Source organism: Artibeus jamaicensis, unplaced genomic scaffold, assembly GCF_021234435.1.
Source record: "Artibeus jamaicensis isolate MK-2021 breed Jamaican fruit bat unplaced genomic scaffold, CSHL_Jam_final contig_384, whole genome shotgun sequence".
NCBI classification, from domain to species: Eukaryota; Metazoa; Chordata; class Mammalia; order Chiroptera; family Phyllostomidae; genus Artibeus; species Artibeus jamaicensis.
Window position 1 is genome coordinate 2,209,171 of NW_026521810.1, and position 24,802 is coordinate 2,233,972.

Consider the following 24,802-nt stretch of genomic DNA (forward strand, 5'->3'; position numbering starts at 1 on the left):
CCCACTCAGAAAGGCCAGTGGAGCCCTGACTGGTATAGCTCAATGGATTGAACACAGACTATTAACCAAAGGGTCACTGGTTTGACTCCCAGTCAGAGCATGTGCCTGGGTTGTGGGCCAGGTTCCCAGTGGGGGCCACATGAAAATCAACCACACATTGACATTTCTCTCCCTTCCCTTCTCTCTAAGAATAAATAAATAAAGTCTTAAAAAAAAAGAAAGGCCAGTGGAAATCAAAGTCCAGTACACAGGACCCACGCCCATGGATAGGTTCTCTTGTGGGGAATCAGGCCTGCACTGCACCTAGGCTGCTTTGAGACTTGCTTTTTGCTGAAACTCCATCACCCTGAATTGAGGCAGCAAACGTTTACTGCATATTTTTAAAGTAAATTCCTAAAATTTATGCTAAACCTTCCAAGGACGAGTGTAACCACTTCAACCACTTTTCCCTTTATATTTGCAAATATCCTTTTTTTTATGTAATTAGCAACACCCTCTCCTTTATCTTCTGTAAAAGGTAGCCACCCAAAGTGAACTTGCGAATAGTAAATAAGGACCATCCTCAATGTAATGAGCCCAGAAAAGCAGTAAAAAGTTATCAAGGCAAGGGTTGGCATGCTCTCCCCTTGATAGAGTGGCCATGCTGTCCCTTTTCCTACACAGGACTCAGTACTCTGTGCGAATTTGTCTCATCTCAGTCACAATGCCATGGACACTGCTTGCCGGTGTCTGCATAATCTGACAAATATGTTCTCTCATATAATTGGTACCATTTTCATTATGATGATGGTTTCTTTAGCTGTGCAGAAGCTTTTTAATTTGATGTAGTCCCATTTGTTTATTTTTTTCCTTTATTTCTCTTGGCCTGGGAGATATATTGGCAAAAATATTGCTATACAAGATATCTGAAATTTTATGGCCCATGTTTTTTTAGGATTCTTGTGATAGCATAACTTATACTTAAGTCTGTTATCCATTTTGAGTTTATTCTGGTGGATGGTGTAAGATGGTGGCCTAGTTTCATTTTCTTTTTTTTGCATGTACCAGTCCAGTTCTCCCCACAGCATACAGTGGAACAAAATCAGACATGGGGAGTCTTTTAAAGGACCTTTGAACATTAGATGAGGGATTGAGGGAGATGAACTCTCAAATTCCATATAACTTTCAGAGTCACTGATTCTATGACTTAGAATTCTATTAATGACCTTTGAGTACCTCCAATTGCATGCAGCTGGAGCCAGCCAATTCCCCACATTTTTACTGAACAGTCATCTTTTTGTCTTTACCAAATATGCATCTAAAGATGCCAAATTAAGAAGTGGTGAAGTAAGTTGTAGAGTTTAGATGCATCTTAGAAGAGTAACAGTGACTTGTCACTACTGAGAAAATAAAACCAATATGCATAGGGAGAGTACAAGTTTTTAAATATTATGCAAATACTTAAAAATATTCTCTGGCATATTCAGACACAAAAACTAACAAATATAGAGCTGAAGTATTATGCAAATACTTAAAAATATTCTCTGGCATATTCAGACACAAAAACTAACAAATATAGAGCTGAAGTATAGATTCATTAGTGTTAGGTGGCTTTATGAATATCAAGTAAGATTCATATTTTGAGGAAACTGGAAACTTGAAGAAAACAAAAGAAAAAATAGAGATGTTTTCCTCTTAATCTAGAAAACAATATGTTTTTGAGATTTTTTTTATCAGTTCATATTTGAGATGATTGTTTGAAATAACTTGTACTAGATCTGGGAGCTGCTATGGACAATACTGTTTTTATGTCAACAATGTACATTGTTGTCATAAAAGTATGTAAAAGTTACATAAAAGTATATTTTAATAGTTTAAATAGTTCATGTTACCACATTCTTGGATTTGTTACTATATATCTGAAGGTCTAGCTTATAAACCTGAACTGTACTCAGTTTTATGTTAGACTATTTGACCCACAAATTATTTCTATCCCTGAAAGATGCAAAAGCAATAATTACAACTTCAATTGTGTTCAAGGAAAGTCTTTGTGATTCTTTATATCTGCAATTTATATATCTTCAAAGAGAGTCTTAAGTGTCTTCAGGAGTTTAATGGTCACTCTAGGCTAAGAGGAGCTTGTTCGGACACTTAGGACTTGGCCAATATTTTCAATGACTTTATATCATCTTATTTCCACTTCTATGGATTACCCAAAAGCAATAATTATTCCAGCCAGCTCTTGATACTCCTCTCTATAGTCAGGGGAAGGTCAGCTATTTTTTGATTCTCATGGGAGAGAGAAAGCTCCTCAATCAGTTTCCTAAAATAGCTGGCCATTCTCAGCTGCTGGGCTGGAGTCCCTCCAGGGGTGAGCAAAGGGAATATAATTTAACGGCTGGTTGTGAGTGAGCAGCTACCAACACATGAGCTAGGAGAGGGTTCTCAAGACAATTCTGTCTACTCTAAATTCTTTATTCTTTTCTTGTTGAGAAGCTGGGTGTCTGCCATTTAAAATTTTTTTAACTTTATTTAAGAAGAACCTTTAAATAAAGAGGAACCAGTGAATTGAAAATGAGACTAAATGTTGCCATCTTCTTTGGGGCTCTTTTTGGTGCTTTAGGAGTTTTACTCTTTTTGGTGGCTTTTGGATCAGACTATTGGCTTCTTGTGACTGAAGTGGGCAAGTGTTCAGGTGAACAGAATGTGCGTTTTTTTCCAAACTATTAATGTATTTGGTAGTGGTGAGAATAGCCTTATGTATCCTCTTGAAATCAGAGAAGAGCAGCAAAATGTCTATTTGTTCATAAAAGGGATATGTACAAAGTTACTGATTATTATTATTGGGAAAAATACCTTGTTTTAACATTTTTCTGAGTGTAATAATTTAGATTACATTCCTTGTGTTGATAAGTTACTTCATTTGTGTTCTGTGCAGATAGAGAACATTACTTTTCACCATGAAGGATTCTTCTGGAGATGTTGGTTTAATGGCATTGTGGAAGAAAGTAATTCAAATATCTGGAAGTTCTGGTACAGTAAGTATATTTTTTATTTATTTTCTCTTTTGCCTTTATAATAAAAATGACCAGTTTCTTATTTAGTATATGTCATTTACAAAATAGGATTGAATTTTTAGTTGTAGACTCTCAAGATGGTGTCCTCACTCATGTCTTCATGAAGTGATTGCTGTTTAGTAAGTAGAAATGGCTATATAAATAATTATTTTATTGTAACATATAAATAGAAATTTGTATATTTATGGTAAAACTGAATTGCTCACTGTTTCCTTGTTCACTAGCACTAACAAATAAAGTTATTATTTATAGTATTTTTAAAGTGTCTACTATTATTATATTGCAAATAAATGTTTTTATTTTATTTATTCCATGAACATGAAATAATATATCTTATTTTTAAAATAGTTAAAAATCCTATTTTTTGAATAATGAAATTTCATTACCAGCTTTGGCAGATGAAAGATTGTTCTGTTTGGGCTTCAATCAAGTTTGTGGACAATAACAAGAAATGTCTTGCATTTGATGTTTGCATTCTCTCATAGAAACTTTAAGATCTTTTTTGTAACAGCTTCTTTAAAATATGATGCGTTCTTTCAACTGCATTCCTTATATTGTATTAATCTTTGAAAATCAATTTATTAAAAATAGCTAGCTTTTATCTTATTACATCCAAGAAAGAAAAGAGCTGTTTATTGCTCTAAAGCTTATTGTGGGTTAAAGTTATTGGTTTCCTTATGAAATACTCTTGTGATAAACCAGAGTATGATATTTACACAACAGTTGAGTTTATGAAATATAAAATAAAAATATGAAATCATAAAAGACTTAAGAAAGTTGATGGCAAGTTTACATATATGAAACAAGGTAATGATTAAATGTCATTTTGAGAGGGATATTTGATATAATTCTTATTGTCATTTAAGGGAGTAAAATAAATATGCACCATGTCAAAAATTATTTAGACTTTGGTAAAATGGAGTAAATCAGAGCATGCAAGAGGAAGATTTTCTTGAAAGACTTTGAGAAAGAAAGAATATTTCACTCCCTTTTAAAATGTACATAATGAAATCTTCAAGTTTTAAACAACAGAAAAGTTCTTTCTTGTGTTTTTTCAAACGTTAAATGTGTATTTGAATTATTAAATTGTATGATCTATCATTGACATCTTTTCCCTGGAAATAGGTTATAGAAGAAATTTTATATTCATTGGAATTGATCAAGGGTAAATCTAAGTTTATTAGATTTTCAAAACAATTATTTTTTGAAAAATTACTATGTGCTAGGCATTATGTTAGGAAGTAAAGAATACGGTTGTAAAATAAATGAAATGTGGTGCGTTCAATTTTAAGGTGATATTAAAAAGGCATTCTCTGAATTGAATTATGTCATGAGTAAGAAGTTTGGGATACATTCTCTTTCCAGATTCCTATGCTTCTCAATATGAGATTTTTAGAAAGTCTTTCCCCTTCCCTCAATACTCTTTGAATTTGTTGATCTATTCTACAGTTTTATTTATCCTGTGTATCTCAGGCTCCCTATTTCTTTTTTATTAGGAACTAGTCTTCACTTAGGTGCTCCATAAAAAATATCATTGTTTTGGTCTCCTCCCTAGCCAATCAGCCACCATCCAAGAACTGCACACATGCTTACCTGTCTCCATATCCTTTCATGAGAGGCGAGCACAATTCTACGTTCTATGACTCTGCAGTTAGTAAGTACCTCTGTCTACAATATGTCTCTGAGAAAAAACATGTCTTTCTGAAAGATGCCCCCCAGAGAATTTTTATGGGCTATTAAAAATAATTTAACATCTAAAAATAATTTAATATGTATAATTTTAATATTTTCTTGTATATCAATCTGTTATGTACAAAATAATAAAATATCATTTTAACACATTATAATTTTAACAGAATATAACTTCAGTCTAAAAGTTAAGCTATTATAATTTACTTGTCACTTACAAAGATAAATTTTATTTTATTTTTATTTATTTATTTATTTCTGTGTGTGTGTTTAAAGGGATATTATTTTATTTTATTTTATTATTATTTTTTTAATTTATTTTTTATTGATTATGCCATTACATTTGCTCTATTCCCCCCTCCCTTCCCCTCCACCCTGCATACCCCTCCCCCACCATTTCCCCCTTTAGTTCATGAACATGTGTCTCAAATTCTTTAGATTCTGTATTTCCCCTACTATTCTTACCCTCCCCCCTATGTATTTTCTATCTACTGTCTATGCTACTTATTTTCTGTACCTTCTCCCCCCTTCCCCTCCTCCCACTCCCCTGTTGCTAACCCTCCATGAGATCTTCATTTCTATGGTTCTGCTCCTGATCTAGCTATCCTCTTAGTTTGCTTTTGTTTTAGGTGTGGTTCTTAATAACTGTGAGTTTGCTGTCCTTTCACTGTTCATCTTTTTTATCTTCTTTTTCTTAGGTAAGTCCCTTTAACATTTCATATAATAAGGGCTTGGTGATGATGAACTCCTTGAATTTGATCTTATCTGAGAAGCGCTTTATCTGTCCTTCCATTCTAAATGAAAGTTTTGCTGGGTAGAGCAATCTTGGTTGTAGATCTTTGGTTTTCATGACTTGGAATACCCCTTTCCAGCCCCTTCTTGCCTGTAAGGTCTCTTTTGAGAAATCAGCTGACAGTCTGATGGGAACTCCTTTGTAGGTGACTGTCCCCTTAGCTCTTGCTGCTTCTAGGATTCTCTCCTTCATTTTAATCTTGGCTAATGTAATTATGATGTGCCTTGGTGTGTTCCTTCTTGAGTCCAACTTCTTTGGGACTCTCTGAGCTTCCTGGATTTCTCGGAAGTCTATTTCCTTTGCCATCTTGGGGAAATTCTCCTTTATTATTTGTTCAAATAATTTTTCAACTGGTGGTTGTGCCTTTCCCCCTTCTGGTACCCCTATAATTCGGATGTTGGAACATTTAAAGATGTCCTGGAGGTTCCTAAGCTTCTCCTCATTTTTCTGAATTCTTATTTCTTCATTCCTTTCTGTTTGATCATTTTTTTCTTCCTTCTGGTCCTCTCCCTTGATTTGAGTCCCAATTTTCTTTCCATTACTATTGGTATCTTTTGTATCAGCATTCATTTCAATTAATTTAGCTTCCATATGTTTCTCTAATTTGTGACTAAAATCAACCAGTTCTGTAAGGATCCTTATAACCAGTGTTTTGAACTGTGCATCTGAAAGACTGGCTATTTCTTCATCACTTAGGTCTATAGGTTCTGGGGCTCTGAGTTGTCCTAGAGCCATTTTTGGTCTATTCGTGCTGTTAAGTGAGCGGAGCGAAGCCTTAGTTGTTTACCAGGACGGGGCGACCCAGGTCGCTGGTTTGTGACGCTATGTGTGGGCGGGGTCAGAGAGGGAGCAATGGCGTTCCTCTCCGCCAGCCCAGCGCATCCAGTCACTCACACGCCTCGGGCTTGTTTATCCGATCCTTCTCCGCACATAAATGCGCACGACCGACCGACCCACCGCGCCTCTTCCCTGTGCGCTCTGGCAGCCAGCTGGCTGGCGATCAGCACCCTGGGTTGCCTGCGCGCACCGCGCACCGCCCCGGGAATTTTTTCTTGCTAACCTGCTCCGCTGCTGGCCTCGCTCCTCGTAGGGGTCCAGCTGAGTATCTAGTTGTCCTTTGGACTCCGTATTGTCGATTTTCCGTGTAGCTTGGTTGTGACTGCTGTTAAAAATAGTTGTTCTTAGATTTGGTTGTGCACAGAGGTGAGGTGGATCCTCCATCTACGTCTCCATCTTGGCGGAAGTCCCCCAAAGATAAATTTTAAAAAGTGTGTTTTCTGATACGAAAATAATGATGTTCATTAGGAAGAATTGATTCCTAAAGGTGTAAGTGACCTACAACTAGTCTTGCAATAGAAAATATAGTATACACTCTGCCTTTAGAACATTTTTTGCAATTGTTACACATAAGAACCTGACTTTGTTACTATATTTCTACAAAATGACTGAACTTTTATGCATGATAACCCACACAGAAAGAGAATAGTCAGATGTTATTAACCAAGAGTCATGATTATGTAACATTTTTTTGTCATTTTCACACTATTTGTTCTCTAGAAAGTGCATAAACATAGTTTCTATGGAAAGTACATAATATGTAGTACATAAACCCTATTTTATAGAAAGTACATAAGCTCAATGTGTCAACTTTATTCTCAGCTAGTTTCATGAACTTTTAAGTAAATAGTGTTTATCTTAATATTAAAAGTAAGGTTTGGTGGAACACTTCAAAGACAGCTTATGGAACACAAACCAGGAGCTCTTAATACTGTGACCAAAGATTGAAGTTCTCCACGGGATGTAATTGTCAGTCAATAGTGCTATATTTTTCTGGAAAGATAAAAAATTTAACCACTCATATCCATGATTGGTGATGCTTGAAAGTAAATAAATGTCTCCCAAGTTAGGAAAAAAAACAACAAAAAGTTAAGAGTTGGCATAAAATTCTCCAATGGCATGAACAGAACCAAAAATGTTTGTTTTTCAAAGAGAATACATAATATATTTCATGTTCTGAATAAATGTATATTAGTCAGGATTCTCCAGAAAATCGACAGGAGATACACATGTACAAAACAGATAATTGAGAAAGAGACTTTAAGGAATTGGATTATGTGATTCCTTAAGGCTTGTGGCAAGTCTACAGGCTTGAAGATGCAGGTGAGTCGGTATTGCTGTCTTGAGACTAAAGCCTAGAAAGTGGTAAATTTCAATGTTTCAGTGTTGAGGAGAATTCCTTTTTATTCAGAAAACCTCAATCTTTGTTCTTAAAGCCCTCAAGTGATTAAATTATGCCCATATTAATTATAAAGAATAGTCCACTTTACTTGTAGTATACTGATTACAAATTGTAATCACATCTATCCAGTGCCTTAAGAGCAACATCTAATGAAGGGTTTGACCAAACACCTAAGCATCATAGTCTAACCAAACTGACACATAAAATTAAGCATCACAGAGCTTCCATTATTTGTTTTTTATCTTTCTATAAAGTCATGTATTTCCACACACTATAATTTTGTTTTATGTTTGTCAAAGGTTGCAGAGTTTACTTATATCACATCATTAACATGACATTGTATGGAGGGGAGTGAGGTCTGCAGAGGAAATGAACTGAGCTGACCCTCCACTGTGCTTGCCCCCAGGGTTCCTTGTCACAACACAGGCAAAACGATTGTGACTATTGGTCTTGCAAATGTGTGTGGTGTGATACTCTTTCCCATTGAAAACTACATGAGGAAACTCATGCTCATTTGTCAAAACTTCTTGCATCATGTATATGTTGACCTTTGCATTGCTAAGAGAAGAGACAGCACAGGAAAGAGTATAAACTATTTTATATTACAAGAAGTCACAAAAAATTTCTTCCCTGACATTCTTACTTTTATAAAGTAATCTAATAAATGGTATAGGGTTGGCTTTCCAGAGCATTGTGCATCTACATGAATATTAGTATTGTTTTTGTTGATATTCATGTGTTGAGGCCCTATGATAAGTATTGTAGGTATCATCTGTTTTAAAGTAAATCTACATATTTGAAAAGTCTGTACCTCTAGGCAATAGTGGAGAACTTAAAAACAAGGTAATATAATCTATGCATAATAATTATGATGAAAATGAATAGTAAATACATATCAAAATAATTATACTATAAGTACAATTAGAATTATTATGTAGCACAGCATATAATTACTGTGTCATTCTTTGGATCTAGAGACAAAACCATATTCCAAAATTTTTTTTAAAGTCATCACTCTTTTTTGACTCATTCACATTAAAGCAACTTTATCAAATACTTTAAGATGATTGACAGGGGAAGAGGTACGTACAACAACACAAACAGTATAAACACATTACATTTATCTTCATAATATTATACAATGATATCTGACATTGTATTTGGTTGATTTTTAATTATTTCCTTTATCCAAGACAAAGGCACAGATTTTATCAGAAGGATTATACCTGACTGAAAGTACGTGTTTCCTAGTCAGTGAAGCTTCACTAGACTCCAGAGCTTCTCTGTCAGGCATATATAGTTAGTTGTCAGTTTATTCTGGGTAAATTCAAAGTATTGTTCATACAATTTGATGTATCCTGGCCTGGCAAATTATTGGTAAGATGGCTTTGTATTCTTCTGAGTTTTTACAATTTCAGTTAGCCAATATTGAAATCAGTGAACAAAATGAGTGGTGGAAAGTGACTCATTATTTTCTCATTATTTTCTGGAAGGACCATTTTAGAACCGTCGGATACTACTGATGAAATTATTCCATTTCATAATATGAAAACTAAAAATGAGACTCAGAGAAATCAAGTGACTTTGTCTTTACACAGCTGATCATTGCCAGAACTAATGCAAAATTTCAAGTTTCTGGATTTTGTTTATTGACAAACTATGTGAATACTTTACATCAATAGTTTAGTCTTCTAGATTACAGTGAATAAAAATTTTAATTTTACTTTAATGTTAAGCCATTAAAATTTTTAAGTGTAAAATTTTCAGTTGAATCTCAGTGGAAGAATGAATTAAATGTATGTTTTTTCCTACCTTTCTATGTGATCCTCACTTGTATATATAATCAGGTCTAATTTAGTGTTTCCTTTACTTTTTATCTCAAATACACTATCTACAATTCAGTTATGCGCAAATCTAGAAATCTGAATGGTTGTCCAAGACAATAGGGGATAATATAAGTATTGTTTTGGAGGTAGTTTGTGTAATTTGAAGTCATTAAATTTTGTTATATTTTGATATCTGTCAGAAGTTAGATTTTCTGGTTTGTCTCATGACTAAACTCAGTTACATTTATTTAGTATCATTTGATAATGATGTGCTGAACATAGATTAATTTTCAAGATAATTCAATCCCCAAGTAAACTAATCATTTCTTTCTGATGTCCTCCTAGCCTTTGACCACACCTGTATGAAAGTGCTCATACTTAACTGTAATTCTATGTTTATCTCAGTTGCTTCATGATTTATTGCAATCCCCTAAAGGCACAGAATGTAACCACCTCAACATCTGTATTCCAAGAACTTAATATAGCACCTGGTACTTAGTAGATGCTTAAATATTTGAAAAAATAACAATGCAAAAATTACAGATAACATTTTCAGCAGTTAACTATTTTAATTTTATTTTTTGAAGTAGAACAGTTTTGGAACTAATTTCATACTTGGCTTTTCTCTTGAGCAGAAGATATTGAACATAATCGCATCTTTTCTTGATAAGTTAGAACAAACACATACACAACAGGGTAGCTACCATGGCCTTCTCGGAATTTCTCAGAAATAGTATTTGCCTTCTTGTCTCAAGGCCTTTGTATGTTCCATCCCAGCTCCCTGTACACTATTTCTCTCTTCCATACTCCTCTCCCCTTCATTCCTTTCACAAGGCAGCTTTATCCTCAGTTGTCCAAGGATGTCTTTCTTGCCAGTAGCCCCTTACCCTACTAATACTTATACTAGACCAGGTTCTATTTTATAAAACTCATACTTTATTTGATAAATCACAGCCAAATTATTTATTGTGTAATTATTTTGTTCATGTATTTTATTCCAGTTGAACTCTCTCCTATTGTGATGATGTCTTTTATGTTTGTCTCACCATTATAACTACTTTAGGCTGAATATTTTTTGTAGAATGAAAATTTCTTAGAAGTTTTCATTATTATACTGTACTATGGTACTAATAGTAATGCCTTAAGAAACTTCTGATGTGTTCAGAAAATTTTTAAGACTTCACTAAATAGACCTAGATTACTCTTCAATTTTTTTCTTCATATGTTTTGTGGTTTCTAAGTCTTCAAAATTGTTTTCAGATGTCAGCTTTTCTTTTCTTTTATTGTCAGTGTTTATTTATTTACTATTATCTTCTGATATTTTTTCCTTCACCATTCTACGATAAATGTAGGGTCAAGTGTATGATGTAAGACTAGGATCAGAAAGGCCGCTAGGCAAGATATTTGTCTGCAACACATTAAGCTGTAAGTAACAGAAAATAGACAGGAACTACAGTGTAAGACTATTTATCTCCCACAATAAGATGTTCAGAGGCAGCTGCCATAATAATACTCTCAGGGATCCAGACCATTTCAACCATTTCTCCCATCATCTTTGACAGAGGACAGTTGCATTGTGTTCTTCTATTTTCAGAAGAGCAGAATTGACCCTGGAATCCTTCAGCAGATTTCTGCCAATGCTTTCTTCATCAGAACTGTGCCACATAATATCTTGTTAAACTTAGACATGGAGTTTTTGGCTTTCTAGCCACCAGAATAGTTCAGGAGAAGGGAGACGGTTTGGGAGTGAGTGTTGAGTATATTAACCTAAAGGATCCTCCTCAGAGGACCCTATTAGGTCTTGAATGAGGGTGGAACAGGAAGGGTAAAAATAAAATAATTGATATAAATAATAGTTAACATATAAAACTTAGTAGCTAAACAATAGACAGCTGGAGAAATCTTGGATGGTGAAGAAATTTCTTTTCAAAGAAGGTATAGTTCAGTTTAAGCAATATAAATAAAAGATAATATGGTCACTTTCCAAACAACAAATAATATTTTAGTGTATTTTTTGCCAGTCATTTTTTATATGCATTTGTACATAGCTTTAATCACTGGGAATACAAATGTACATCTCACTTTTATATCTTTAAGATAACACACATTTCACCAAGTGTGTTATCTCTCTGTTAGGTTTCTATTTAATAGGTTTATCTAATAGTTTCTTAAATTTTAAATATGTTAGATGCTACCTCAACATTAAAAATAATTATATGCACATAAAGTTTTTCATAATTTTATCAGTTCTTTGAATTATATATTTCCAGAAGTGTGAATGGTGAATGAAAAGATAGGAGTGGATTTTTATTATTATGTTACCAGGCCATAGTACCAACTTGTTTGCCAAATGGTACATGAATGACTTCAACTAAGCAAATTTGGCAAGAAAAACAGATCATGAGAATCAAGAGGAAGGGCTTCTTTTGAATTGGAAGATGAGGGTTTATTCTAGATTTAAATGTATTAAATTTGGGTTGATGGTGGAAATAATTTAGGGAGTAGCTCGATGTACAAAACTGAATTTTCTGAAAGATATTAATTAGCACAGAAGATACTGATGAGGAACTTAAGATGTAGTTTTTTTAAAAAATTATTTAATTATTATTTAAGTACAGTTTTCTGTCTTTTACTCCCATCCCAGATTACCCCCCCCCAGTGCTCCTCACCTCCCTCCCATTTCCACCCCTGTTAGTTTTTGTCTACGTGTCCTTTGTACTTGTTCCTGTGAATCTTTCCCCTTTACCCCCTGAAATTCCCTCTCCTCTCCCCTCTGGTCCCTGTTAGCCTGTTCTCTATTTCAGTGTCTGTGGTTATATTTTGCTTGCTCGTTTGTTTTGTTGTTTAGGTTCCTGTTAAAGGTGAGATCATATGGTATTTGTCTTTCAATGCCTGACTTATTTCAGTCAGCATACTGCTTTCCAGTTCCATCCACACTGTTGCAAAGGATAGTTTTGGATATGAGATATAATCTTTAAGAAAAATAATAGGAAAAAGATAGTAAAATATCCACAGTACTTAGTAGGAGAAGGAAAGAAATTAGGACAGCCAATAAAATAGAAAGAGAATGAAGCATTGAGAAGCAAGCTGATGAGCAGGCTGATGTGCTGACAAAAGGGCTGATGGAGGGGAGAGTCTTGGGAAGGAGATACTAGTCCTCAGTGTCTGATGCAGAGAGAATGAAAATGAGAATGGAACAGGAAGAAACTGGATAATATTCCAATAATGCAAAAGTTCTGGTGGTCCCTGATAGCTCCCTCTCAATAAAGGATCAGCTGTGGAGGTCCATACAGGCAGCTCTTTCCAGGCACCTCCTTCTACACCTAGACCCACATGTTCTGCTCTATGGGCCTTGAGACTACCAGATCTTTGCCCTGTATTCTACTCCTGCTTACTGCCAATTCCCTTGGACTAGAGTGGAGAGTTTTCCTTCTTTTTTTGGTAGTGCTCTTTCTACACAGGAAACCATTTCATTTTCCTGTACGCTTTTTCACCTGGGGATCTTCCTGAGAGCCAAACTGTACTGTGAGCTTCTTCTCCCCGAGAGGAGGTCAGAAAGCAGTGATATTAAAGGGGGACAACAGAATTCTGGGAAAATGAAACCTCACACTGGGATGCTTAGGGAGTGGGCAGTGAGGAAGTTGAGACCTTTGCAATTAGGCAACATTTGACCTTGGAATAGTTACCAAAAGAGCACAGCATCACAGAGTACCAAGTCCATATAGAGTAGTCACATATGTCCACACACAACATCTTGCTTCACTATAGAAGGCAAAATAAGATAAAATATATAAATGAATTATATATGGATCCAAATAAACAGCAAAAAATGGATGAAAATTTTGAGTCCTAGGCCAGTTTAAATATTTAAATAAATGAGGAGACATGTCTAATTTTGTTGGGGTGGTTTCTTGCTTCCAGATCAATTACACTGGTGCAGCTGGGTCTTATTTATTGTTTTTTCATATTCAGATGTAGGGAATCCAGACATTAACTTTACGAAATAGTTTTAAATACTTTATTCCACTCAGCTTTAGGTGTATAGAAAAAAATACATTGCAAAATGTAATGGAAAATGCAATTAAGTCTTTTTTGGGGGGTGTCATATTTAGAAACACCTAACATCCACTTAATTTCCTACTAGTCATGCAGTCATATGGATCATGTAGCTGTGGTCACAGATACAGCATGATTTTACATGGTGGCTACACTTTCCAGTCTCTGGTTGGCTTTTCATCTATATCCTCAGTGTAGGAGCCCTTGCACTCACATTCAGGTACTGCGCACAGGGCAGCTCGTTCAGCTTTCCAATGCTGCAGTTCATGAGAATACAGTCCCCTCTTAGTTCCATGGCCCAACATCAATGTTTTATTTAAAAATCACTTATTCAGAGGGAATTATTTTGTGTTTTGTACAATTTATTCATGGACTTCAAAGGATTGGTTGGCAGTTCATGCAATATTTTTCCAATAAAGCAGGCAATTGTTTTCTGTAAGCAAGAATGTGTGGTTATTTATCATACTGTGGCTTGACTTAACTTCATAGAAGACAGGCCCCAATCTCTACAGAGACTTCTGATGATATCTGGGAAAATGCTGGCCACACTTGGAAGGAAAGTCTCCTCTAATGATAGGGCATTTCTTGGTGCTCTAGACCAGGATTTATCAACTTCATCAGTATTGATATTTAGGCCCATACCCTTATGTTTTGTGGGGCTGTCCTATGTATTGTGGGCTATTTATTTAGCAGCCTCCCTGGCCTCTGCTCACTAGATGCCAGTAGCAGCCTTCAGTCATGACAATCAAAAATGTCTCCAAACATTGCCAGCTTTCCTGGAGTGAGTGGGCACAAAATTACTTCTGATGAGAATCACTGGGGCATTCTAGATATTTATTCTCAGCACTTATGACATAGAACCCCAGCTCTTCTTTAAAATTATATTTATACTACCAATACTCTGTGCCCAGCTCCAGTTCTTGGCCCAAAGCACATAAATAATGGTTGGTTTCCTTCTGCATTTTTTTCAAAGCAGAATATTCAGACCCAAAATAAGCTGGTCTAAGCCTGTCTTATCTTTAAATATTATTGCATTTGCTCCAAGCTTTGCGTATTTTTTAGAAGAGAATATTAATTACATTTGATTAAAAATATTGAATACTATGTACTGTGGGCTATTTTGGATGCTTCAGAGTTAGTCCTAAATTCTTGTCCACATTGAGTTTTCATTATAAGGGGAGGCAGAAAATAAAATAAGTTAGTCAAGTATTTGGAGATAAATGAGTGGGGGTATGTGTGGAGATAATTCCAATATTAAATAGAGTGACTAAGGAGACCTCACAGAGAAGATGATGTCTGTTTGAGTTGGCCAGTCCTAGGAGCTGTGCCATTGAGCTGGGCCAGCAATTTTCAACCCTTGTGCTACAAGAATTTTTAAATTATGCAATACCTCACTATTTAGTCAGGGGAACTGATCTCTTTTCCCTTAGATTGTCAAATAAAACATAAAAAGCCAACACAACAATAGCTGTCTGGTGGGAATGACTCAAAATTATATATACATATTTTTATATCAGATCAGCAAAAATATGTATTTTTTGGTGTGCCACAGAATTTTAGTAATTAGTTTATGTGCGCTGAGCTAAGCTGTCATAGTTCTCTGATTTCTCTCTTGGGGATTATATAGAGAGTGTTTAGCACAAGGACTGGTCAGTGCAAGAGTTCCCTGGGGTTATAAACTGCCCTTCCAGTCAACATGTCTGTGTTTACCACCTGTAACCACTGCATCCTAGTTCTGGCTTTCTGTCTCCACAAAATTCACTGCATTCATTTGTAAAAAGACAGTAAGTATAGTATCAGTCTCACACCATTGTTAAAATGAAAAGATATAATAATACAAAAGCTTAGCAGAGTGGTTGCCATGTAGCTATTTTTATAACAGTATGTCAACTTAGGGCACTGAAAATAAGTCAGCATCAGGGCACATGAATTCATCATATCTTCTCCTTGGTAACATGCTTCCTGCTCTCTACAGTGTGTGTGCATGTGTGCACATGCAGTCACATCAAGCCTTTGGCAGAGTTTCTGGCAAAAAGTAAGGGCTTCAAAAACAATGTTTGTTTATTATAATCATGATCATTGTCATTCTAGTACAAGAGAGTTAATATTACCATCCATACTGGCCAAGACTTACCACTATTTATCTGTTATTATTGATTAAAGTTTATTTAAAAAATATTTATTGAGCACGTACTAAGTGCTAGACACTTTTTTAGGTTCTGGGAAACAGCAGTGAACAAAACAGATGGACATCCCTGCCCTCTGGAGCTGACATTTTAGTGAGAGGAAAAAGACAAAGCAACATAAAATAAATCAATTATATAGTAGTTGGAAGATGACAAGTGCTCTGGTAAATGTGAAACATGGGAAGAGGCTGGAGACTAGAAGCATGGGGTGCACATGTTGGGGCGATAAGAACTCCATAATGTGGTCAAAAGGAAATATGCCTCTGAAAAAGTAACATTTGAGTGGAGACTTGAAAGTGAGGCAGTGAGGTATATGATATCCAGAAGAATGTTCCAGGTAGACAGAACATCAGATGCAGAGGCCTAGAGGGGCTGGGACACAGCTGACATGTGCAAATAACAGAAAAGAAGTCTGCAGAGTAGAAGAGTGAGTGAGGGGAGAGGCAAGGAGATGCTCAGAGAGACAGAGGGTGCCAGGAGGGGCTGAGCCCATGTGATCACCTTGGTTTTTGCTCTGAGTGGGATTGAGTGGGAGATTTGAGGAGATACCTGATTTACATTGTACAAGAATCTTAACAGACTATAGAAAGGCAATAGTGGAATCAGGGAGCCATGAACTTTGCTATATTTTAGATGACTAAGATAAGGATATTAGTATGGGAGTACTTGTCTGATTCTGGACTTGTCCTTTAAAATTATATAACAACTAGTAAGGAAATTATATATGATCTCACCTTTGACAGGAAGCTAAACAATAAAACAAACAAGCAAACAGAATAAAAACAAAGACACTGAAATAGAGAACAAGGGGGCAGCGACCAGAGGGGAGAGAGAAGGGAATTTAAGGGGAAAAATGGGGAGGGATTTTGAGGAACAAGTATGAAAGACACAGGGATGAGGACTGGGGGAAGGGAATGGGAGGGAGGTGGGGAGCACGGGGTGGGGGGGGCTGGGATGGGAGAAATAGACAAAAAACTGTACTTGAAAAATAACTAAATAAAAACTAAAAAAAGTTCTTTAAATTGTATAATAAATATAAAAATTGAAACAAAAAAATAAATAAATGTACAAATAAAAAAATAATAAAATGGCTAATATCTGTAAATCAGGACAACAAAATGAAAAAACAAATCTCTTCTGTTTAGACTATTAAATACCTTACAACATCAGTCCTGGATTTTATTTTTTCCTATTTTTTACTGTTAGAAAATACAGACATTTTAAATTATTTATAGAAACAGAGAAAAGAGTATAGTAAATCCATATATTGTCATCACCCAGCTTCAATTGTTATTCACATATTTTCTAAAGAACCTTTATTACTCTGAGTTGGAGAGTTCTTTATATATTCTAGCTAAGTTTTTTATTGCCTATATGTTTTTCAAATATTTTTCCTACTCTGTAGCTTGTATTTTCATCACCTTAAGGCCTTTCACGTAGTAAAAGTTGTGAATTTTGTTGAACTTCAACTTATGGAGGTTTTCTTTAATGAATCATACCTTTGGGGTCATATCTGCAGGACCAAGCCTCAGGTCCTGAAGATTTTCTCCCATTTTAATCCAAAATTTTGTTAGTTTTATGTTTTAAATTTAAATCTATTACCTATTTTGAGTTGACTTTTGTATGAGACATGCGATTTATTATTTTTCAAATGTATGTCCCATTGCTCTAGCACTATTTGTTTAAGAAACGATCTTGCCTCCATTGAATTTCTTGTGCACCTATGTCAAAATGTAGTTGGTCATACTTGTGTCAAAGTATTTCTGGATTATGTATTCTGTTCCATAACTTATGTGTCTACCTCCCTGCCAATTCTATACCATCTGGATTACCTTAACTATGTCTTAAAATTAGGTTGAGTGATCTCTTTCACAAGGTTCTTCTTTTTCAAAATTATTTTAACTATTCTAGATTCTTTGCCTTTCCATATAAATTTTAGAGTAGTTTTGTCTATATCTATTTAAAAAACTTTCTTGGATGGTAGAATTATTTATGTATTAATTAATTTTGGGAGAATTAATATTTTTATTATATTGAATCTTCCAATCTGTGAAAGTAATATATGTTTCAATGTATTTAGATCTTATTTATGTTTTTCATCAGCATTTTGTAGTTTTTAGTGTATAAGACCTAATATGCTATATCTATTTCATTTTATGAGCAAATATAACTGTTATTGTATTTATGTGTTTTGCATGTTTTTTGATAGCAGAAACATAGTTGATTTTTATCTTGTATTCTGTGACCTTGCTGAATTCACTTAGTAGTTCTAGAAATTTTTTGTAGATTACATGGAATTTTCTACATAGATAGTTATGCCATTGGCATATAGCGACAATTTTATTTCTTCCTTGCTTTTTTGTGTGCCTTTTATTTTATTTTCTTGCCTTACTCCACTGGCTATAACTTCCAGTACCAGCCTGAATAGCCACAGTGAGCAGACATTCTTGTCTTGTTCTTACTCTTGAAAAATCATTGAGTCTTTCTGCATTAAGTATGATGCTTATTATATGTTTTTTTGAGATGGTTTTTATTACATTGAGGATGTTTCCCTTTATTCCTAGTTTCTTGTGAGCTTTTAATATGAATGAATATTGACTTTTGTTAAGTGTTTTTTCTGCATCAATTAATATATGATCACAATATTATTTTCTTTAGCAAATATTGATATTGTATATTACATTTATAGATTTTCAAACACTCTAAACAGATTTTTATCCCTACAATAAATCTCCCATGGTCATGGTGAATTCTAATAACTTTTGTTAAGGATTTTTGCATCTGTATTTATGAGGGATAGTAGCCTATATTTTTGCATTTTTATACTGTCTTTGGGCTTAGTATCAGAGTGATACTGGTTTCATAAAGTGAGTTGGGAACTGATAATCTTCTGTTGTCAGGAAGATGGTATTCTTCTCTAAATGTAAATGTTTGGTGGAATTCACCAGTGAAATCATCTGGGCCAGGAGATTTAACTTTCAGTGAACTTAAAATTATAAATTCAATGTCCCCAATAGTTATAGGGCTATTTAAATTATGTATTTAATATTATGTGAATTGTGATGGGGTATTCTATGAACTGATCCATTTTATGTAAGTTGTCAAATTTGTATCTACAAAATTGTTCATAATATTCCCTTATTATCTTTTTTATGTATGTAGTCTCTGTGATGATATTCTCCTATTTCATTACTGATATTGATAAAGTTTCTTATATTTCCTTTGTCAGTATTGTTATGGGCTTGTTCATTTTATTGAACTTTTCACATTCTGCTTTTTTTCATTAGTTTTATTTTTTGAATTTCATCAATTTATGCTTGTGATATAATATTTCCTCCTTTTTACTTGCTTTTAGGTTTGTCTTCTTTTTATACTTTCTTGAGGTAAAAGATTAGATTACTGATATTTTCTTCCCTCTTTTCTATTGTATGAATTTACTGATATAGATTTCACTCTCAGCACTGCTTTAGCAGTTTACCACACTTTTGATATGTTTTATTTTTATTTTCATTTAATAAGTGTGCTTTAAATTTTTTTCCTTGAGACTTCTATAACTCATAGTTTATTTAGAAGAACATTGTTTTATTTCCAAGAGTTTAGGAATTTTTCTTTAATCTTTCTCTTATTAAGTTTCAGTTTGATTCCATTGTGATCAAAGACCATACTCTGTATGATTAAATTATTTTAAATTTAATAAGGTTTGTTTTGTGGCCCAGGGTATGGTCTGTTGTGCTATGTGTTCCATACAGCTGTTGTTGGATGAAATGTACTAAAAATGTCAATGAGAACTTACTAGCTATGGCATTGCTGAGTTTTTCCTATATCCCAGATGATTTTCTGCCTAGTTGTTCTATTAATTGTTGAGAAGTGGTATAGTTTCTAAATCTATTGAATTCACCAAAGTATTTCCAAATCTATCCATTTCTTTTTTTGTTCTATCATTTGTTACTTTAGATATTTTGTAGCTCTGTTGTCAGATACATATACATTACATTTTGTTATGTCTTCTTGGTACAGTGACCTTTTTATCATTGTGTGATGTTGCCAGTAAATTTTTATCCTAAAATCTACCTTATCTGATGTCAATATACATATCATATTAATTAATGCTATATATATCCCTATACATATGTGGGGATATATATATATATATATACATATATATACACACACACACACATATATATCCCCACATATCCCTGTGTGTATGTGTGTGTGTGTGTGTATATATATATATATATATATATATATATATATATATATATATATATATCCCTGACCAGGTGGCTTGGTTGGAACATTTTTCTATGCACCAAAATGTTGTGGGTTTGATTCCTGATCAGGGCACATTCTGAGACTGTGGTCTTGATCTCCAGCTGGGATGCATATGGGAGGCAGCTGATTGATGTTTCTCTCTCTCCCTCCCTCTCTCTATCTAAAATCAAGAAAAAAACACATATTCTTGGGTGTGGATATATATTTACACACACACACACATACCTATATAAAACTTTCTTTGTTCCTATATTTGGAGTGTCTTACAGACAAGATACAGTTAGATGAATTTTTTAAAAAGTCACACCTGCTAAGGTTCTCCCTTTTTAGAAATTTTAAGATAATTTTTTAAAAGTAGTTTTAGGCTCACAGAAAAGTTGAGAGGGAGGTACAGAGATTTCTCATTTATCTCCTGCCACTGTGCATGCAGGTCTCCCCCACTATCAATCCCAAACCAGACTGGTACATTTGTTATAACTGACTTTATTTATTTATTTATTTATTTATTTATTTATTTATTTTAAATTTTCTTTCTTTTTTTTTAAGATTTTAGTTATTTATCTTCAGAGGGGAAGGGAAGGGGGGCGGAGAAATATCAATGTATGGTTGCCTCTTGTGCATCCCCTGCCGGGAACTGGTCTGCAACCCAGGCATATGCCCTGAGTGGGAATCGAACCACGATTGTTTGGTTCGGAGGCCCGTGCTCAATCCACTGAGCTACACCAGCCAGGGCTGTGAAAACTGACTTTAACTTACACTGACACATTACAATCACCCAAAGATTGTATTTTACCTTAAGGCTCACTGTCAGCATTGTGGGTTCCATTATTATGATATCATCAGAGAGTAGTTTGACTACCCTAAAAATCCTCTGCACTCTGCTTGTTTAGACCTTCCCTCCACTTTAACATCTGGCAATGACCAGACTTCTTGCTGTCTCCATTGTTTTGCCTTTTCCAGGATGTCATATATAGAAATAATAGAGATAATAGGTATAGAAACCCATATATAGATAATAGAAATTACTTTCCTGTCCTTAAAAGAAAGACTCCTGGATGTACAATTGTTATTAAAAAAAACAAACCAAAAAATTCCCTGGAGAAATGTGACTTCTAGGGTGTTAGAATCTTATAGAGACCAATTATTTGAATGATATAAAACTTGAATACTTGTAATACAATACTTACAACTGAGTAAGCAAGACTTTGCTGTAATTATTTTCAATTGTCTATAAAAAGGCTTTGGGTCAGCAGATTAAAATCTAACATTAAAGAAGTATATGAATGAAGTGGTCCTTAAAATACTCTTTTCATTGGTTGGTATAAAGGATAACAAGTCTTCTCAGGTATAGATAAGATTTTTTAAAAGAGAGAATAGTAAATGAGGAAATTTATCTCTTCACTGTCATTCATAGAGTTGGGTGGGAACACTTACAGAATTTCTTGATATTCTTGATTGATTTTCATGTGCTGATATTCAGAAGTGTGAACAGTCCTCAGTACTCTTACTTGGTACCTAGGTGGTAATATTTTATCCCTGATTCCTTCAGTTTTCTCTCTTAAATGCCTGATTTTCTCTAGCATGGATTTAAGTGATAAAGACTTTAAACTATTGTGGTAATGAGGCCAAAACCATGGATTCATCTCTGTTTTGAGTGAGTTAGCTTCACTCTGTTCCATGGCTATTAAATACTCCGTCAACCTTCAATGCATACCTTAAGATTTCAGTGGAAACTGAGTGATAAATTATTGATTATTCACTCATTTGCATTTTCTTAAGAATCTATTACACACCAGGCATAAAACTTCCCCTGGGGTTATACAGCTGAACAAGATTGAGTTTTTGCCTTAGGGAATTATAGTCAAGAAGTGGAGGTGGATATAGAAGGAAGCAAAGAATACAGAGCTAGGTCCAGTGACTGGTATGTGTGAGGAACACTGATTGAGTCTGGAGATGAGGTACTCTGCTCAGTGTTGATCTGCATTAACTCTTTCAATCCTCTTAACACTATGATAGGTATTATTATCATATTTTAAGGAAGGTTAAAATGAGATATGGGTAGCTAAGTAACTTACCCAAGGTCACACTCTTGATAAGAGGTATTCTAGTTCTCGAGCCTATATTCCTACTGATTCTCTACTCTCCTGCCTTTTGGTAGAGATAAGGGATAACTTCACTATGTCTTTCCAGGAGGGAAGAATACTTGATTATACATTAAAGGACAAATAAGAAGGTTGCTTATTTCAACTAGGGTAAACAGTATTACAAAAGCCCAGAAGCATGATAACAGCATTTCCCCTCAGGAAATGTTGGTATAATTTCTGGAGGATGAGGGATGAGGCACCAGAGGGGAGCATTTGAGCCTGAAACACTTAGATGGAATAGTTACAATTTATTTAAAAAAAACACAAAGCAAACATAGACACCAATGATATCTGAGACCGAACGCAGAAGGCCCTGAGTTCAACTTTTGCTCTTGCCATTTACTGATTATTTAATTTTTGGAACATTACTTTGAGCCTAATTTTTAAAGTACACAATAGGGATTGCTGTGATGACAGAGAAAAGACTGCCGGTAAAGTTTGAACCACTTCATAGGTATAGCACCTTCTCAATAAAATTCACAGCTCTAGAGAGACCAAAGATTCAGTGGTTCTCAATATGGCTGCACATGCCATTCTCCTAGAGGTCTTAAAAAAAAAAAAAAAGAAGAAGTTTGCTTGTGCCCACCCTCAGAGATTCTCACTCAAACAATCTGGTTTGGAAACCTGGTTTGTGTATGGTGTTAAAGTCCTCCAAGTGCCTCTGATGCTGAAGCAAGGATGGCAGCTACCAGTTTAGGTCCTCTGAGGCAGCAGTGGTCAGGGGAAGACCTGGGAGCTGAAGGGTTAACCACGGGCACTCACCTTGCCCCTTATATAATAATTTGAGTGACTTTGTATCTAATACCTCTTTAAGGAAGTAAAAGAATTTTTCTCCTACCCTCTTAGATTCAGTTACTGGGATCCTACAATCAGACTGTAAAAAGACATATTACCATAGAAAAGGTTTATTATTATACATACAGATGGAGGCCTTATAGGAAAGTGAAGACTCAAAGAAGCAGATAAGACTGAGAGTTTTTATACCTTTTAAACAAAATGACAATAAATGTGCAGATGTGACAAGACAAAGGGGAAAGAAATTTGGTGTAGGGGCGGTAAATTGTGAGAAGGTGACAAGGGAATACTTAGGGAAATTAATGCATCGTAAGGGTTATTTCAGTAAGCCATGTTTGCAGACATGTCTTGGTGCTGACTCACTGTCTTTATGGCTATTAACTCCCCCAGAAGAGGAAATTTATGGAAGTTCTCCTTTCTCAGAAGTTTCTGCTTTTGGGTAACTAAGGAAAACTAGAAGGTTTCTTTCTGTGTGTGTTGATTCTCATTTGCCATCATTATTTTTATTGCAGACTAGAGAAATTCTTAAGCCAAAATGTTATGTGTCGGGATGACTTATTCTGACACCCTTCCCTTCACCCTAAGAGCCTTGTTTACCTCACTACTGTAACCTCAAGGGTGCTGGTAGCTGCTCCTATGAAGCTACGCCATTGTTGCTGCTATCGCTGCAACCAGTCCCATGTTCCTCTGGTACTGCAGAGGTACCTGCCTAGCACCTATGAACCTCCTGTCCTAGCCCCCCAAATTGTCAGGGGGAGGACATGAGATAACGACCATGGGTTTCCTCTTAAACCTGGGGAGCTCTCTGTCCTTGTGAAGAAACCCATCCTCCATCTTTGGGGGCTTTTCCAAGGTCACAGACAGCAGGGCAGGTGAAGGCCCTGCTCTATCTGCCCAATGCACCTCCTCTCTCTGTTACTCCTTCACTGCCAGTGTTTACAATAGGGTGGTAAATACACTCCATACTGTTCCTCCATGTTCTTTTTGTCCTGAAAAAAACCAGTGGATTGTGCTGAGCATGTGACTTGGCTTAACGTGTCCTCAGTCACAGAGCTCTGACCGGATATACTGCACAGCCCTTCCTTCTGCTTTGGTTTGGTATTACCATATTTTTAAACCTGCCCAGTACTGCCAAGAAGAGCCGTGTATGGAGATGCAGGCAGGCTTGCTGGCCTTGTAGCAGGAGTGTCTCACTTAAAGCTTCAGCAACAAACACTAGAAGCTCTCTCATTTAGAGCGGAGGATGGTGAAGGGCGTGGCATGTTTTGTTTTAGCTTCATTTAAAACATTTCAGGGACTTCTGCCAAGATGGAGGTGTAGGTGGAAACACCTTGTGTCCTCACACAACCAAATCTAAAAGCAACAAAGTTTTAATACTAATAAACTCAATCAAACCACACAGAAAATTGACAATACAGAGTCCAAAAACAACGAAATGCTCAGCTAAACTGGTAAGAGGGGCGAAGCCAGTATCGGAGCAGGTTGGCCAAAAAGATCCCCGACTGGGGTGGTGCGCAGGCAGCCAAAGGCGCGAATACCAGGTGTGGGCTAGCTACGGGCAGACACAGGGAAGAGGCAAGGCTGGCTGTCTGCGGTTGGTCGAGCATTTGCATGCAGATAAACCAGTGAAGAGGCGAGCATTGAGACCGCACAGCGCAGGGCGGCAGGCTTGCACATTTCTGCTCAGATAAACAGGTGGGGGAGAGCAGTGGGACAGACTGGGTGAGCGGAGAGGACCACCAT

General features: G+C 35.5%; 1 protein-coding gene and 1 non-coding gene across 2 annotated transcripts in view; both read left to right on the top strand.

Annotated features, from left to right (window-relative positions):
* Window positions 1-2,386: 2,386 nt before the first annotated feature.
* TMEM182 (transmembrane protein 182) overlaps window positions 2,387-24,802 on the top strand; it is a 57,553-nt gene continuing 35,137 nt past the window's right edge. Inside the window, exons 1-3 of the mRNA XM_037143406.2 lie at window positions 2,387-2,685; window positions 2,918-3,017; window positions 4,612-4,710. Coding sequence (XP_036999301.1) covers window positions 2,554-2,685; window positions 2,918-3,017; window positions 4,612-4,710 — 331 coding nt within the window. The 5' untranslated portion in view covers window positions 2,387-2,553. The remainder of the gene's footprint in view (window positions 2,686-2,917; window positions 3,018-4,611; window positions 4,711-24,802) is intronic.
* LOC128627334 (small nucleolar RNA SNORA25) lies at window positions 7,258-7,384 on the top strand. The gene has a single exon (XR_008391495.1). It is a non-coding gene; the product is annotated as a small nucleolar RNA SNORA25 (small nucleolar RNA).